The 19,282-nt window shown below is 37.9% G+C and overlaps 2 protein-coding genes across 2 annotated transcripts; one reads left to right on the top strand and one right to left on the bottom strand.

The window, feature by feature from the left end:
* Positions 1-592: 592 nt before the first annotated feature.
* LOC144708000 (Protein kinase superfamily protein) lies at positions 593-5,055 on the top strand. The gene is made up of 7 exons (XM_078581292.1): positions 593-708; positions 1,173-1,240; positions 1,313-1,426; positions 2,927-3,205; positions 4,271-4,384; positions 4,569-4,641; positions 4,735-5,055. The coding sequence occupies exons 2-7, from the start codon at positions 1,181-1,183 to the stop codon at positions 4,770-4,772; spliced, it is 678 nt and encodes a 225-aa protein (XP_078437418.1). The 5' UTR covers positions 593-708; positions 1,173-1,180; the 3' UTR covers positions 4,773-5,055.
* A 7,046-nt stretch (positions 5,056-12,101) lies between these two features.
* On the bottom strand, positions 12,102-17,356 carry SDE3 (P-loop containing nucleoside triphosphate hydrolases superfamily protein). The gene is made up of 5 exons (XM_078581036.1): positions 17,193-17,356; positions 15,944-16,752; positions 15,688-15,861; positions 14,124-15,605; positions 12,102-13,522 (listed from the first exon to the last, which is right to left on the bottom strand). The coding sequence occupies exons 2-5, from the start codon at positions 16,724-16,726 to the stop codon at positions 12,359-12,361; spliced, it is 3,603 nt and encodes a 1,200-aa protein (XP_078437162.1). The 5' UTR covers positions 16,727-16,752; positions 17,193-17,356; the 3' UTR covers positions 12,102-12,358.
* Between the last annotated feature and the right edge of the window lie 1,926 nt (positions 17,357-19,282).

Raw genomic sequence — 19,282 nt, 5'->3', positions numbered from 1 at the left:
GACAAACCGGGCCAAAACCAGTAGTAAATTATAAAATATTTATTAAATATTTTTTTGTAAACTTCTAAAAATATCAAATCCAACTCAGTAGATAGATTTGTATTGAGCTTTGTATATCGGCCGTATATTTGACCACCTGTGGGCACCCACTTGACCGTAAAGGATATTTAACATAACCATCAACATAATTTTTCTACTTTAACTTTGACATTGACTAGTCATCCAGACCATACAGGGACTGGTCCTAATCAGACAAGAATGGACCAAAACCAGACCAAAATTAGGTAAGGTTTAGGTTTTGCAAAAAACCCCAACCAAACCGGGACGGTCAAACCCTACCTAGTTGAGGTTCGCTACAGGGACACAATCCGTAATCGGATGCTGGAAATTTACACTAGGTTTACAACTGTCCTCAGTCTGTTCTGTCATCTGTCCCATCCAACCCTCTCTAAACAGAACTAAACTGCAAACACTGTGACGGATGACGGACAAAACCGGCATCCTCTCCGTCCCGTCCGTTCTGTTCGTCATCCGTCGTCCGTCCCCTCAATCTCAGTTGAGAAATTCAATACATATATTAGAGTTCTTCTATTCTTTCCCGCTTTCTTTGTGGAGTTCTAGCTCGCCCTCTTCACTTGGCAGTGATTAATCGCGCGATAGTAGCCGTCGTCACCTCAAGAACGCAGCTTGGCCTCTGATTGAACCAAGGTCAGATCCCATTCGACATTTTTTGTTTATTTTTACCAATATAAACGATTTTTTTGTCTATTTCTTTCGACCCATTTTTTTGTTGGGATTCCTTATGTTGTAGATTGGGCAGCGCCTTGACCAACTGGGTTGCGCTGTTTGTTCCTTGATATTACGAAATCTTGAAAATGAGCGATTTTTCCTCCCGCCGATTAAGAATGAAATCTGTGATGTTGTTTATGTGAAATTGTTGAGTTACGAAAGATTTTTGACGGTACGGTTTGGATAAGAGGGTGTTGTCGAAATATAGCCATTGCTTGTCCAATCTTGGATGAACATGTTGTCGCTCTTTGACTAGATACCAAATCGTTTCTACTGATTGATGTGTGGGGAGGAAAATAATTTTACTTCTTTAATTGAAGTTCTGCTTGTTTATTTTTGGATCTTTCAGTTTAGTGTGAGTTAATCGCATGCTTGAGGTGCAGGTCTAAGGATGGAGATTGAGGATGGAACCCAAAAATTTGGTGTTCTTTTGAAGCAAGGAGCAGAAGCCGTAAGCTTATCATTTTGTGGAGAAGCTCACCGTTATAATTTACTAGTTCACATTTTTTTTCCTTCTTTCCAGAGAGTGTTTGCCTCAGATTTTATCGGGCGAAAGTCGATTGTGAAGGAGAGGTTCTCCAAGAAGTATCGACACCCAATCTTGGATGCAAAGTTGACACTCAGGCGCCTCAATGCGGTAATACTTGGACCTGAATTTCTTTGGCTTGGAGTAAACCAAATCTCTACTTGAATAAATTAAAATATGTGAAGTCCATCTGAGCATTAGCCATTCAGGTGGTTATTTGTCCACTCTAAGATCTCTGAATAATCTTTAGTCTGTATCTACCATTACTTTTGTTTCGAGTTTGGTGTCATCAAATGACAGTAACAAATCATCATCATGTTTTGACATGGGTCGATGATGAATCGTCTCATCATTTATCCTAGCCCTTGCATGGGTGGGAATAATGATGATAAGACTTGGGAATGATGGCAATGACAAGATTTAGCTTAGCCTAGTTTGGCGTCCACAGCAATTTCAGCATAGTCCTCGCCTTTGTCATTCAAATGTTATGATGAATTGTCATCATCATCATTATTTGTTCAAGCCCAAACATTAATGACAATGCAGATGATGAGATTTTTTGATGATGACGAAGATGATGGGGACAAAAAATTTGTCATCCTTTCTTATCTAAGATGAAGATGACCAATTTATCTTCATCATCCTCCTTATCATCCGTAGGTTGATGGTGATCATCATCATCATAAGTCCGAGCCCAAACCTATATGACAATGACAATATTTGGGAATGATAATGACAATGACGATAGCAAATTCATAATCATTACACACCCCTATTTTTCGTCATCATTATTGTCATTTCTCTAATCCTAAACATAGATGACGATGACAAAGACAAGATTTAAGGACGATGGCGATGATGACAATGACAATGATCACGACGAAATGTCATAGCCCAATGACCCTAGTTTTGTTCTCATCATCGTGGTCTTTTGTTTGAGCCCAAACATGGATGACATTGATGATGTCGAAGTCGTTCTAGCTAACCAACCCTAGCTTTGTTGTTATCATTATTGTCATTCCTCTGAGCACAGACATGGATAACAATGATGAGGATGAGATATAGTGCTAAGATGATAATTACTTTGTCAATAACAAGGCATCCTTACCTGCCAACCTTTTTTGTCACCATGATTGTCCTTCGCCCGAGCCCAAAGAAGGATGACAATGCTAAGGTTTGTAGATGGCAATGATGCTGAATTCATTGTCGTTCACCACACCTTGTATTGTGTTAGAGTCCTGATGAGATAACCGATTCTTGAAATTGTAGGGTAATAAATACCCTCTTGTAAGGTCATTAGAGGGACTTTTGGATGAAAGATCAATTAGTGGTTTCTTGGCACGAGTAGCTGTATCCGGCTTTCGAGAGGGCAAGAACTCTTGATTCAGAGGTTCTTGATAGTTTGTTCACCTATCGTTCTTTCTTCTTCTCTCTTACCTCTTCCATCTCTCCTATTCTCCTCACTACCCCTCATCCCATTTCTTGATTTTGTTAGCTCTCCATGGGGATAGTAACATATTGTTGATCTCATGTTTTCAAGAATTGTTTCCTTGATCTATTGACTTATTTATTTTTATTGATGCTTAGCTTCCTCTGGTCTGTTTAATGCAGGAGGCCCGGTGCATGACAAAGGCGAGAAGATTAGGCGTCTTGACCCCGACATTGTATGCATTGGATCCCCAGTTACACACGTTGACGTTTGAATATATCGAGGGCCCTTCTGTCAAAGATGTGCTCTTGGAGTTTGGATCCTCCCGTGTTGATCCCGAAAAGCTAGCAGATATGGCCTTGCAGATCGGACGTGCTATTGCAAAGTTGCATGATGGGGGTCTTGTTCATGGTGACTTGACCACCTCGAATATGATATTACAGACTGGCACTGGCTGCTTGGTGAGACTCACTGTCGCTTAATACCTCTCTCTCTCTCTGACCCTTGCTTTTGCTCGATTTCTTTCTCTTTTATTATTTATCTTTCTTTATATTTCCCTCTTCTCTCTGAATCTCTTTCTATCTTCTTTCTCATTTTCTTTATCTCTGCCTCTTCTGTCTCTATTTTAATCCCTGGCTGCCTTTCTCACCCCCTCTTCTTCGAGCGTCTCTCTTCCCCCCTCTATCGCTGTCTTTCTCATTTTTTCTGCCGCTACATCTCTCTCTCTCTCTCTCTCTCTCTCTCTCTCTCTCTTTCTCTCTCTCGTTTTTCCCTTTTGTTTCTCTCATCTGTCATTCGTTCTCTCTCTCTCTCATGCTTTCTTTCTCTTCCTCTCTTTCTTTACTTTTCTCCATCTCTCTTTCCTTCCCTTCTTTGTCAATGTATTCTCTTTCCATTTCTTTCTCGTCTCCATTATTTTTCTCTATCTCATTCTCTTTCTCTATCTCTCTGTTTCCTCTCTATCTCTGTCATTCTATTTCTCTCTCTCGTCTCAATTTCTTCCATCCCATTTTCCCTTTTTCTCTCTCTCATTCTCTCTCTCCTCATATTCTTTATAAAAGGCTCCCTTTCCTCTCTTTCCTGTCTCTGTAAATCTCTTTCTCTCTCACCCTCCGTTTATTTTTCTCCATCCCTCTGTGCCCCCATCTCTCTTTCTCTGCGTCTCTATTTTCTCTGTGCCTTATTATCTCTCTACCTCTCTTCTGAAATGGTTTCAGAAGGAACTAACTGATTCTTTTTTGAAGAACAGAAGGAACTAACTGATGCAGGATTAAAGAATGATTTTTTTTTCGAAAAGTGGGAAAGGTCACTTGCAATAAGTGATCCTCCCTTTATGATTACACCCTTGACCTAAGGGGGTCCCACACCCTCCTTTCACCTTGCTCTACAGCAAACAGAAACTAATTTCTCCACTGCCTGTACTATGTCGATAAGTATTAGAGGATGATGAGGATGAATTATTTCTTCATTATATAAAGGAAGATGCTGTAGCTTAAGTGATTCTTCTATATATGCCATTGTCACAGGTTCTGATAGACTTCGGCTTAAGCTTCACCTCCACTTTACCCGAGGACAAAGCCGTTGACTTGTATGTCTTGGAAAGGGCTCTACTCTCCATGCACTCGTCATGTGGTGACGTGGTGAGTGAAAGCAGTAAAAGTCCTCACCAAATTTATCGAAAAAAATTATTTTGAACTTAGTTTTGGCTGAAACTGAATAAGCTTACTTTAATAAGAACTCTTCAATTTATCTTCCTCTCTCATCGCTTTTTAATGATCTGTTTTAACGGAGTCTTGATAGAAGATTTCTGCCTGGTTGTTACAGATGGATCAGATTCTGGCTGCCTATAGAAGATCCTCAAAGCAATGGTCTGCTACCTTCAACAAGCTTGCCCAAGGTTCTCGCGCCCTCCCTCTCTTTCTCTCTCTTTCCATCTGTATTATGAGAGAGGCTTTTGCTTTACTTCATTTTTCTTCTAATCCATCTGCAGTTAGACAGAGGGGACGAAAGCGGGCAATGATTGGGTAAAAAGTGCATCTTTATTCTCCACCAGCCAAATTGCAAGCCTTCTCTCTCTCAATCTATCTATCAATCTGTCTAACGTGGTAGAGGCTTCCACAAATTAATATCATCCATCCTATCCGGCAGGCTAACCATTTGTCTGTCTGTGTTGGTAGATTTCGCATTGGTGTGGATTGGCATTTAAAGAAGAATATGGACAAAATTATAGATGGAATTATACCATTTGTAATCTTTTCCCTCTTGGACACCATTTTTAGTTTTAATTTATGCAATGTTATGTGTTAAGAAACTATGTTCACATGTCTTAACAATTTACAAGTACAGATGATATTCTGAATCAAGGCCCCAATGAAGAACCTTGAGCCTCTTCTTCTCTGATCCAAGTATGCATTGGAGCTGAGAGAAGAAAATGATGATAATTCTTCGACTCGCTTTGAATTTCTTAAAATTTGGTCCCAGAAAATCCTCTCAGATGATATATAAAAGGAAATATTACCTTGTAGTGCGTGAAAACTAATTTAAGCGGCGGACATACTACATATTTGAAAATTTATCAATTTAGTGTTAGTGGGCGACTCCACAGGGCAGAATCCATTAGATTCCAAATGGGTGGCTTATTTCATAAAATATATACACTCTTATTTTAAATATAAATATTAATAATCACTTATTTTTATATCTCACATTAAAAAAGCTACTTATAAGAATTTCAAGACATGACATATCCTAATAATAGGCCAACCTTAAAAATGTTTCATGAACTGTACAAATGAGTTATGATAAGTTAGTTTTACCTCCCCTTTGGCATTATAAATATGAACATCTTATTTTTTAAAATGGCTTATGTCATAAACATATTTGGATCGCTAATACTGCACCACTTTTTTATATAACTATGAATTTTGTTTTCCTTCCATATTTATATGTTTATCCCATAAACCAGTAAAATTAGTTTATTCTAAGTCCTGGAGACTGCACTTTTTGTTTTGTGGCTTTTGGAAATTTCCACTAATTGTATTTGTCTAGTTATTATTAAATTCAAACATTGCATAAAATTGGACAAACTACAGAAAAGAGATGAGACAAGGAGAACTTCAAAGTTATGGAAGCACCTGAAAACACGTCACATAGAGGAACATAGAGAGATAAAGCCTTTTACCATTGTGAAACCTATCTCAGGGTACTTTGTTAAGATGGTAGAATATTTAGGCAGAACCCAGAGGAATCTTAAGGACTTTTGTTGGAGCATGTTGTACATGTGTATCTTTCTCACTTATTGAAAATACAAACTTTTAGAACTTTGTAGGCTTTTATGCATGAAGAGATAGTGTTTATATTCCAAATGTACACACAAATTCAAACATTCATTGAGGAAGAGCCCAAACAAAAAAAATGTTTCTCAAGGTTGTTCCAAAATGTCAATCAGAATGGATGCCTAGACAACCTCAAACTTGGTTTCTATACTTTAGATTACTGTGCATTGAATTGATGATCAAGAATGATTCATGAATGAGTTCTCAGTGTTTGCCCATTAATTATTTATAATACATGACAAAGGTATTGCATACTGTAGTAGTCATATTAAAATAACAACACTCACATGGTAAGTAATAATTCTTTATTATGTCCTCACTCCTAAAGTAACATGATTTCATTTTAGAGTTCCTTGAAATTACAACTAATTTCCCTCAGTAAAAATTACTTTTTATCATATTAAAATAATCATTAATTTTTAATGAAGAGATGTCTTTTTGTTCACTGGCCAATATCACACACAATGCAAGGGACATGTTCTAAACTTAGGAGTGCAACGAGCCTTTAATGCTTCTTTTTACTAACTATTTCAGTAAAAAAATTCATTTCAGATGTATTAGAGAAGTTGGCGGGGGTATTCTATCATGGCTGAGGAATGCAGCCTTTGAGAAGGCTTACTGATGAAGTTGAAGTTTTTTGTGATGCTATGAAAATCCTTTCATAGTCACATGACAAAACATCATCTACTACTGGATTAACCTCAATTTGCAATTCAGGCCATGAATGGACCTTCTATTTTCCTAAGACTACCAATGAGAAGTAAATGAAAAATGTCATTTAAAAATAAATACACTTTGATGAAGGATAACTTGATGGAATTTAACATCATTAGAAGTTGCAGCGTATGGTATACATTGCGACAATTTTAGACCTAAGAAATTGTTTTGATCTTATTGCTGATTAGGAGAATTTTATTCTAACCAACACCATTATGCAGTTCCTCAAAAGTTTCATACTTCTTCAGCTTCAACAAACTTGAGGAAATCAACCTTTTACACCTGCTAAGCTATCAAAACTGATGGTTACATCAAGTGCAATCCAAAGATCCAACAACGATGAAGTGGGCCAAAACTAAAGAAATCTATCTTGGTCATGATGGCCAACTCAAATGGTAGGCTTATGTTTGGTTTAAGAAATATCCACCTTTAGTGATTTCAAACCAGTTACTTTATAGTTGTATCTCTATTGCTCAAGAAGAGTTTCTTTTTCAGCAAGACGAGAGATCATCACTTTAAAAGAAAACGACTATCTATGGAATCCTAGGACATAGTAGGAAATATATTGGAGAAGGCATTCTCTAATGATCCGCATTATGCATCAATACTAACCGAAACTGGATTAGGATTTGGCAATTAACCGTACCCCATCCTTCGGAACTCTTGTACAGATAAACGGTTATACATATTTAGTAAAAAATGGCTCTAAAGGTTCCATGAGAGAGTTTGAATATTACTCTGTATCTTGTAGAGAATGATATATTGCTTGGCACCCCACGAGCTGGTAACTTTAACCTTTCAATTGAGTTAAATCAACACTTAGTTTATATATATATATATATATATATATATCAATAAAGTTAATTAACAAGGTTTGCTAATAATTGGTGTTAGACCACTATATTTATTAATTAGAATGATACATGGGGCTAGAGGGCCGCACACATAGAATTATAAGAGCATTTGCGGGTATACTTTTACTTACTGGATTTTTGTGAAAAAAACTCAAGTATAAATAGGGGAGGGGCACCCATTATAGGCACCCAGGACGGCCAAAGCTAGAAGCCCTTTATTCCTTCTCATATTCTTCATCATCCAAGAAGAGTGTCTTCATGGTGAGAATATCTAGAAAAGCTTCAAGAAGAGTTGGAGAAAAATAAATGGAGATCCAAGAGCACCTTGGTCACCTGTATACTTCTAGAGGCCGGACATGTGAGCGGCCTAAAAATTCTGCAAGGGAGCGAAGTCAACAGTTGAACAAGTCCCAAAATGGGTACACTTCATGAATGGTGCTTTAGAGGGGGATCGATCCTAGCTTCTGTTGCATAGAAAAGTATTTTCTAGCCTTCAATCAAAGCCCCGTAATGCAAAAACAATAATAATTTTTATGAAGATGGATTAATATATTATTTTTATTACATTACTTGTTGCATATCATTTTCTTTTTAAAATTTTTGTTTTTTGACTTCTCTAGTTTGACTTTGATAATGACTAGTAGACTGATAATCACAATTAACATGCTAAGTTTAACACTAGTTTCATGAATATTATGTGCTAAGTTTAACAGTAATTAATGAACCAGCCTTTGAGAATGAATTTCTGAATTTTATGACTCATGTTATTTTAACATAATTATTTGACATTGAACTCACATAAAATAATTATGTTATTTTATTTTAAAATAACATACTTATTTTATGTTAAAATAACATACTTATTTAATTTTATTTTAACATAAAATAATTTTAGAAGTCAGAAAATAGACAATTTGAACTATTTAATATAATTAAGGCTTTATTATATCTTTAGGTTGATATGATGATGAATCTAGATTTTCTTGTATTTTAATGGAATTTATGATGTTAAAATCATAAAGATACTAATAAATCAATGAAAAAATATAATTATATAATTAATTTATACATTTAAAGCTTTTAAATGGAGTTTAATGTGTATGCTTCTGCTATGTGGTGTAATCTGATTCATTTGGATTGTGGCCTGTGGCTGATTCAACCAATTATCAGGTGCATCTAAAGATTGGAGCCAGACAACCATTTTGCGGGTGCCACTGATTAAATCAAAAGAAAATTAATGTTATCATTAATTTTACACCTGAATCAATGCAACCAATATACAAAAGATGCCCCTTTTGTTATAAATGCAGTCATACACAAATGGTATTTATTTAATATGCACATACATGAGTTGCAATAATATTTAATGAAAAAATAAGCCATTAATTTTGGTAATTTTTTTTCAACTTTCAAAGCCACATAGCATTATTTGATTCAATGAAGAAGAAAAGGTGCAATCATTGTGTCATTATTCTAGTTTTCTTTTCTGTTTCTTTTATACAAGCAGTGGCTGATTATTGGATATGGAATTTGAAGGCCAAATATGATGGAAATCCACATATTCGTTTAGGATTTAAAATGTGGATGTTAGGCATCATTGGTGGAACTTTGCCATAAAAAGAGGATACATGTTACGTTTTGGTCTTAATCATCAGGGGCACATTTGCGACGGTAGCTGATAAAGCTCATCTGCTTTAAAATGTTTTTGTTTCTAAAAAAAGGGTTTAGGCACCTTCACTTCCACTGAAATAAGAATATATATATATATATTATTCATGAAGAATCTTACAAAAATCCATGACTCCGTGAGAAGCTGAAGATCTGCGATATGGAGAAAAAATATCAATGGCTCTGATTGCTCCAACTTCAAATAATTATATTTAATGATGAAGATGGAGTTTTGTCCTGAAATTTTGACGGTAGGTTTGATTTTATCCCCTCACACCATCTTTTATCTCAAATGTATAAACATAACCCCCTGTTCTTGTAAAATAGGCAGGCACCTTGAGATTTTGCTCTTAATTACGATTAACAGAGAAAATTATTAATTCATAATAGCTTTTATGTCTGATAGCAAAGAATTGATATAATGATTTAAAATCAAGATATTTCAAGAGAAAGAACCACATAGCCCATTACCAACATGAGGAGAAAGTTAGTGTGATCTTCATCTTTTGTATATTGACATCTTCATCCTCTTTTCCAGATTATTGCCATTTATAGCCTTGGTTTTCATCATCATCCATGCCACAACCAATTCTGTTTCTCGTCATCATGTATAGGCCTCCATCTCCATTTCCAATGATGATGATAAAATCTGCATTAGTTCGTTGCACTTAAATCACCCTCGTAAAGAGGCGCACTCCGATACCATTGATGTCCAATAGGTTTATAGTAATGGCTGGATCTACTACTACCTCGTCCATGGAGCATTAAAAAGAAAAGATGGTATAGCAACTCCACCACCTTCCATTGCGTCGCTACGGCTATCTCCCCTGCTATCTCTGACGCCACCCGCAGCAACAAAAGTTATCCGCTCGCTCCATTCGCACCACCACTATAAACTTTCATGCAACACTAATGAAGCTCCAGCTATGCTACTTCAGTAGAATTAATTAGGAATTTTCCTTCAAAAGTTCCCAAAGTTATTCTTACAATTTTGAATAAAATAGGTTAATTAGGAAAAAGTTTTTAATCATTTGAGACTTATTTTGATTTTTTCACGAGTTTGATTTGATAAAAATGGATTTAATTACTAATATATATAGCGTAGGATCCAATGGAAAGTTATTAATGTTGTTGGCTAAACATAAATAATAGTTAAATTTAATCCTAAAAATATATTAGATTAACTAGAAAAAATATAATAGCTTTAGTCTTATTTGTAATTTTTCACTACTTTGATTTCATTAAATTTGAAGTAATTACTAATATATATGTAAAAATCTTAAAAATGAAATAAAATTCATTTATACATAGAGTTCGCTCATATGGAAAGCTATTAATGTTGTTGGCCAAATTGCAACCTTAAAATGATACTAAATTACCTTGAATTTTGAGTCTATCATTTCCCTGATGTGACCAAGATTAGACATAGTCTGAAAAAGACCAAACGAAACCTTAGTTAAGGTTCAGTTGTTTGTTAAAACTAGGACCGTTACCAGGACTGTCTAGTCCTAGTTAAAATAATGTGAACATTCATTTACTGTAAGCAACATCAAATCAAAACCACCATTAGAAAAAATCAGAAGAAAAGATCTTATGAGGAATTTCCAAAGGTTAATTATTTCTCATTGTCAAATCATGCCTGTGCTCTTATAATTGGATATTTATGTAGGCAAGGTGTTCATGTATCGATCCTATTCTTTTCCTTTTATGTGAGGGTAATTTTGAAGCAATGGACCAATGAATGATGGTGCAATGTAATGGATTGGAAGAACTATTTTGCACGAGAAAAGCTATTTTGGTTAGTGCAAATGAGAAACAAAAGAGTAAATATGAAACTTTCCATGTGCATGAACTAAGGGGAAGTCCCCATGTGTAATAAGGAAAACAGAAGGGAAATGGGTGTGGTGGGACAGAGGACATGCAGTTTTCCAGTCCAGTATGAGATGGCAGTAAACAACATAAGTAATACAATGAAAACTTACTTTCATCATCTTTGACATGATATATGTAATTTTTTTCATCAGTGCTGTTTACCATTATGCGTTTATTTACACTCTTAGAAAAATCATCTGGCTCAACTATTCCTTTGTTCAGTACTAGGGTATATTTTCAAAAGTTTATTTGTTATCCCATTAAATCAAAATTTATGCTAGCTACATCTCCTTTAATATTGGTTATAAATTAAAATTTGGCTGTGATGCAATACTCATTAGTCAATAAATCAGAATCCATCTCTATGCAAATAAAGTTTTCTTTAGACTATTTCTCGATTCAATCTTATATTTTGGCATATCCAGATACTAGCAAACAAATCATGTATCTTTAAATTTTTCTGTAGGCATCAAGTATTCCATGTGATCAATCCTGTTGCGTAAACAAAAAAAAATTAACACTGAAAGTAATGTTCATATTGAAAGATTAGAATCATTAAATGAAACTTTTCCTTTTTTAGTTGAAATCCAGATGCATTATAACATATTAGTTATTTATTCAACCAGATAAAATGGATATGATACACAGATCTTAAAAGAGTTTTGTCATTCTAAAAACTGATCACTTATTATTGTGGGTGTCTTCCAAAAGTAAATATTCACCTCAAATATGCAAATCATGCTTATTTTACGCGAAAATACCTACAACAGGTCTTCGTGAAAATGTGCATGCCATGACTGATAAATGAATAATGGAAAATGAATACACCCTCACACATGCACACATCCACAGACACGCACCCATACACCCTGTCAAAAGGAGGAATCTAATTTTTTTGTTTATACCCAATAAAGAAAACGGTAGAAGTAACATTATATTTAACCTTCTCCACGAGCTTCTCTCTTTCTCTCCTTATTCCAAATCACCAAAAACATTCATCAGAGGTAATCTACTTCTGGAAAGTAGGAAAACCAGAAATGTTGCATCAAACACAAAATCTTCAAATGACCCAAGAAATATTAGCCCAGAAAAAAGAGACCCAATTGATGAAATAAACGCTTTTGAGCATTTTTTTTACCTGTCCCCCTCAGTTTAATGGGGGCTTTGACTACGGCTGCCTGGGTTTTGCTCTCTGCCAGTCTGAGCTGTGCACTTTCTTCTGCTGCCATGTATTGCTCTTTTGCCTACCTGAGCTCCGATTATGTTTCTGATATCCTCGGTCCTCGCCAAAACGTTGACTTGGAAGCTTTTCACTTGTCTCAATCTCATTCCAATTCTGACTCGGCCTGTCTTGGTCTTCCTCCCCCCTCCTTGAGTAATTTCTCTGACTTTGAAACTTGCTTTCTGTTGGCTTGCCTTGGCACTGTACTGGCTCCTCCCATGTTGAGTATGGAATTGAGTGACTTGGAAGCGCGTATGCATCTTGACTTGGTAGCTCTTCATCCCATTCCACCTCATTTGAATATGAATTCGGCTGCTTCGAAAGCTGACTCTGCCAACTCGGAAGCCTTTCATCCCAGTCGCCCTGGTTTGAGAACTGACTCGTCTGACTTGGAAGCTTTTCACGAGACTCGGTCTGGTTTGAGTACTGACTCTGTTCGTTGTGATCAATCTGACTGTGCAGTTTTTTCTTTCTTGACTCCTTTGGGATTTGACTCGGTGTTTGTTTGTCCCAGATTGAGTACTGAATTGGCTGAAACGACTGACTAGGAAGCTTTTCATCCCACTCGGACAGAGTGGAGCGTTGACTCGGCTGACTAGGAAGGTTTTCATCCTGCTCGGAAGAGTTGTAGTACTGACTCGGTTGACTTGGATACTTTTCATCCCACTCGGATGAGTTGTAGAATTGATCTGACTGACTAGGAAGATTTTCATCCTGCTTGGAAGACTTGGAGTACAGACTCCGTTGACTCATAAACTTCTCGTCCCTCTTGGATGAGTTGTAGTCTTGACTCGATTGACTCAGGAGCTTTTCATCCCACTCGGATGAGTTGGAGTATTCACTTGGTTGACTTGAAAGCTTTCCATCCCACGCAGATGCATTGGATTTTTGACTTGATTTACTCGGAAGGTTTTCATCACACTTTGAAGAGTAGTCATGGCGCCGCAGACTCAATGGTGACTCATCCCAGTCGCATGCCACCCACTCGGACACCTTCACCTCAGAATCCTGAATGGGAAGATGATGTGGAATCTCTGGATCTGGAAGCGGGCAACCAAGATAGGATCCATTACCCGCACAATATCTCAGCAGCTTATCCCAATGTTGGTCCTGTGCATCAATGATCCACATGGATTAATAAGTCAACCCGGAAAGTAAACTATCACACATCAGCAACAAAGAACACCCCGATTACAATGGTCAAAAGTCATCACACAGTGAACCTTACGAATCACAAAAATGAATAAAAAATTCTACACCCAATACTTAATTGTTTAGATTAATAAGTTAACTCTCGGAAATTGAAGACAACATGCAGATTTCGAGATTCAATGCAAAGAAAATCAACACAATGTCAAAGTCGAAGACCGTAACCCAATTTTTTTAAAACTGAATTCAGGCCCCTATGGATTAATTAGTGAATCCACAAATTCAGCTCACAGAAGTGAATTCCAAAACACTTGCCATTCAATAACCGAAAAAAATCAACGCTAAAAGTCAATGTTAAACAAGACACATAATATGATAACAAAAAATTCCACAAAAAGTATAGTGCCAGGCAGTTGTAATGAATGCAAACTTAACATGAAGACTTTAATGTCAACGAGCAATTACTGAGAGTCAACAATCAAAGACTCAATAAATATAGTCAATGTAAAGAACCATACTATGAAAAAAGGAAAATCCTATAATCAATTGACAGTCATGTTACCTTGGCTATGACATGAGGGTTACCAATGATGATGAGGAGGGACTTGGCCCGGGTGATGGCCACATTGAACCGGCGGGGATTGGTCAAAAAGCCAAGGCTGTGGACCCGGTCAAATTCGTTGTGTTTGACCGTTGACCTGACCGTAGACAAAATGATGACTTCTTTCTCCTGCCCCTGGAAATGTTCCACGCTGCCTACCTTCACTTCCTCCATGTCCAGCGTTAAAAGTGCCTTCTTCAGCTTCAACACCTGCTGTAGATAAGGCGTGATGATGCCGATATCATCCGACAATCGTGCCAGGTCAGCGTTTGACCTCAGTTTCTGAATGATCTCCACCACCTTGCTTATCTCTGTCCTGTTGAACCAGGACGGGCTGCTCCCTTCTCTCTCATCGCAACCCTGGATGCCGACGAACAGAACAGGGAACTCTTTATTAGGCAGACCCAGCGTTGTCTCCTGGAGCATCAACTCGTCGAGCTCCGACTTGTCCTTGCATGGAATCAGCTCTCCCTTGTAGAAGAGATTCGAGGGGAGGTCGAGGATGGCAGGGTGGGACCGGTAATTCCTCACCAGCTTGGTCATGTAGTCAGGGTCCTCGCCAGCATAGGGGTCAAGGTCACAGAGCCGCTGAAGGTACGACCGGCCAAGGCCACGGCAGTTGGCTTCGTCACTGCAGACAACAGGGCCAAGCTGCATTGGATCACCGGCAAGGACGACAACGGTCTTTGTGGTGCAGAGGCCCATCAGTGGCACCATTGTTTCAGGCTCCGTGGCCTGCCCAGCCTCATCCAAAAGCATATACCCAAAGTGCCCACGCCGGAGACCTACAGCGTAGAGCTGGTACGAGCTCATGTACGTAGAGATGATTACGGAGTACCGGAGCAGCGCTCCAAAAGGCGGACACTGGAAGGTAATTCCCTGTAGGAAACAGAACTGAATGTGGTCGGGGTTCACATCCTCGTAAACTCGACTTGCCGCATTCAGGCGAAAGATCTTGCTTCGCTGGACAGGAGAGGCACTACTATCTTCGGTCGCTGCGATGAGCTTGTCGAGAATGTGGTCAGCCGCACTGTTTGATGGTGTGCAGACGAGGATTCTCGCGTTGGTGTCCTTCTGGCATATCTGGAGGATGGCTTCTACGAGTGTCATTGTCTTACCTGTTCCTGGAGGACCGTAGATGATGTAAGGAGGGGCCCCTCTGCAGCCCAGGATCTTGTCCACTGATCTGAGCTGTTCTTGATTCAGGTTTTTGTTGAAGGGGATGAACGGCCGGCCAGGTCTGTTCGGTTTTTTCCGACAGCTTGGGAAGAGGATCTCGTGGCCGGTTTCGTCTGCAATTTGGACAGCAAGGTGGAATTTCCTCATTGACACGCGGTTGTAGCCAAACGTGATGTCATATCTCTTCCCCTCATAGTGCTGATCATGAAACGTTTGAGGGAATTCTACTAAAATCTCATCTGATTCAACCCGGCAGATGATGCCCTGAAAATGAGCATAATCCACATTCATGAAGAAATAAAAGCGAACAAACTTAGGCATAGAAGTTTAATGGGATCTAAAGGACCTGGATGGCAAGAGAATCGGCTCGAGTGTCCACATAAGCAGGCTTCACGAACAAAAAATCACCAAAAACTAGAGATGGCCTCCTCTCTGCCAGACCATGGATAACCAGAGAGATGGCATTCTTCCCCTTCCTCTTCAATTCCACACACTCCATGTCAAATCCTCTCATTTGACCCTATAAAAAAGAGAGATAAGGAGAGTAAAAAATATCACCTGAAAATAACAAGACGAAGAATACTTCAGGATTATTCTCATACCTCGAGATGTATTTCTTCCATGATGAGAAGAGTGCTGAAAAATGCTGCATAATTCTTCCTGCTCAACCCTTCTTTGACAACATCAGGAATCTGATTGCTCTTAATAAGAGCACGGAGATCCGGGGGAATGAGAAACCTTGGCAGGGTCCGGCGGATTTCTGTCCTGAAAGGTTTGGAAGGGTTGGAAGCAGGAACATAGCCATTCAGATCAAAATTCTTGGCCTTCCGTGCTCTATAAAATGGTTTGCTTGCAGCCAAAGCTTGAGAAATTGAATCATCTGCCAGCACAAAAGCCACTCTCTCTAGTTTCTCATCCCCGACGACAATGTGAATCACAACTGTGTGCAATCCAACTTCTTGTGGACTGCAAGTTAACCAAATTTCCAAAGTTTCATGGGGCTGTAGCACGCGATCTTCGAGTTCTGTCAATCCTAGAAAGGAATCAACCTCATGTTCTTCGGAATTTTTTCCAGGAGGTCTCATCAGTGAGAGGAGATAAGAATTTTGTGGGTTGCACGAGTAGATCCTCACACTCCAGAGCTCTACGGCATCGTCGGTGGTGTTCTTGATCGTCAGCCGATCCGCAGCTGTTTCACCGACCAGAGCAGACTGAGGCTTTCCACGGATGAATGGGAAGGGCATGGAGATGATCACGGGCCCATCGTCAAAAAGAGGATCAAAATGGTGGAGAGATGCATCCTCAAAGTCTAGGAATCCAACTTCATCCTCTTCTCCAAGAACAGAGTACTCTTCATCCAATTCATTCCCACGCACGCTTCCCATTACAGAAATCAGTTATCAGATCAAATCTGCATAAGTTTGAATTAGTGATCATCCGTTAATCGTTGAATGCAACACCACTCAGATTAGAACCCCTCACTTCGCGGATTATGTCGGTAGCCATCATTTCACTTCAATGCTAGACTAAGAAAGGATAAATCTGAACATCCAGTTCGATCCCACAATGATCCACTCACTATAACAGAAAGAAATCGACAGTAAAGCTAGAGAAAAAATCGAACCCATCATGAAACAGTCCACAGCGAGGATTCTTGGCGCAAATTCAACAAAGTTCTCAAAACGAAATAGATACCAAAAAAAGATAATAAATAATAGCGCGATGCCGACAACCCATTTCGGGAAAACAGACAGTATGAAATATCAGTGCCGCATGCAACAAAATAGATTAGAATATGAAGAAATCGATGTAAAAAGAAACCGATCACAGGCGAGTGATTGAACTTTCGACCTTTCTTCTATTCAACGGAGAAATCGGCGCCCCCAACTCTTCGTTTTGGAGTTCACTCTACTCACACCTGCACAACTAGAGAGAGAGAGAGAGAGAGAGAGAGAGAGAGAGAGAGAGAGAGAGAGAGAGAGAGAGAGAGAGAGAGAGAGAGAAGTTCAGAGGTGGCGGAAAGCAGGGAAGAAGATTCCAAGTTTATAGGAAGCTGCTATTAATGGGCCTTCAAGAGAGAATCTTGGCAATTATTATGGGGGCCACTGAAACATAGAAAATTTATAATCATTTCAATCATTTTATATTTTTTAAAGTACATGTAAAATGTTAATTGGTTTCCTGTATAGGTTACAACTATTAAATTATTTTCAAACAATAGGTATCACTATAAATGATCCAATATGTGGCAGTTTTGTGACATTATAGGAGTCTCCATATATGACAGGGTGCTTAGTTCTAGAAGAAATTTTTTACTTAATTCTTGCTCAATTTGTGGGATTTTGGTTTATAACACAGTATATATCACAAGCATTCAAAGGAGAACATACAATAGTGTGGTAATGTTTTTATACTACCTAGATAATTAAAATGGACTCACAACAGAAATAAGATAGAGATAGACACATTTAAATAAACACAAATTCAATTTTTATCCAATATTGTTCACATATTAGAACTTTGTTAGTTCTTAATGAATGAGTAGTACTGTGACCATTAGCCATTGATAGAGCAGGAAGAATCTTTTATGCATATATATCGATTGAGCTATGACTGAATCAACATGCAGTTTGCTGACATGGCTAGACACAACCTAACTCTAATCAAGATAACTAGTAAAGCTAAAATGTTTCCATCTAGGGAATGGGAAAGAGGATATGGAGTACAAATTAATTTTTTAAAAGATTAGTCCAGACCCTAATGCTGTCTTCGATATATTCACAACGAGTTGTGAAAGCCCTAAGCTTAGTTTGGGTGAAAATTCTGTTGGGTTATGTTGGCTTTATTGAAGGTTAAAAATATTTGTATAAACATATTGAAAAAATTCTGATTTAAGCTATTAAACATAAGATGAACTTGTCACCTTGTGTGGAACTAATTCTAACATCACTTCGTGCCTTGAAAGAGTACCTTGAAAGCCTTAATGTGTCCGACATCTAGAAATCTCTACACACTAGCTGAGATGCTAGATCTCCTATTGAATTTCTTGAGTCATCCTTGAAGATCTAGTTCATCTTCTCACCCTTCAAGTCGTGCTAGAAGAGGAAGTATTCAGAGAAGGATAGAAGACATGAGAGACTCCCAGATCTGACACGCATAGGCCCCTAAAAAGGGTGCTCGGCACCTAGTTATACATAATTTAGAGTATTTCATAGAAGTATCTCCAGCAAGGTCCACTGGTCTTGTGAGTGTGACCCTCTAGGCTCATGTACGATTCTAGTTAAAAAATCCAATAACATTTATTTGGCAAAATTATTAACTAAAAATATTAGCATATAGATTAATTAATCAAACATCTATTTAACTCAATCCATAAGTTACGTTTCCAGCTCATGGGGTGCCAATATCAGATTTGTGCTATGGAAGATACATAGTTGTCAATGAGTCCCCTCGTAGAGCTTTTACCAATGTTGGTTAATACACACACATAAGTCTTGATCTACTGAGACTCCAAAATAACGTTGGGTTACTTTAACCATCAAATCCTAATCCATCATTCGAATTTGTACTGATGCATAACAACGATAATTGGAGAACATGTTTTACAATACCTCCGCTACCATGTGTTAGGTTTTGGGGCCCTGATTTGTATGAAAAACTCAGAATGATTTGTAGTGAATATTTAGAACACATGCTTCAAGACTAGGCATTTTCACATTACAAACTCATTATAATTCACTACATCTGATAATGTATTTATAGACTTCATTATAAGCATCACATCTGCACTATATTGAATATAGCCCCAAAATCCTTCTCTCTTACTTCCTACTAGAAAAAATGCATCTAATAATTTCATTCAGGCGCCCATAAAATTTATACTAGTTTAATATAATTTATACCATTTTAGAATATTTATAATATATAACTAATCACTTCCA

Source organism: Wolffia australiana, chromosome 9 (assembly GCF_029677425.1).
Source record: "Wolffia australiana isolate 7733 chromosome 9, ASM2967742v1".
Taxonomy (NCBI): domain Eukaryota; kingdom Viridiplantae; phylum Streptophyta; class Magnoliopsida; order Alismatales; family Araceae; genus Wolffia; species Wolffia australiana.
Note: the sequence above shows the minus strand (reverse complement) of the source record. Positions and strands in the feature narration are given on the sequence as shown.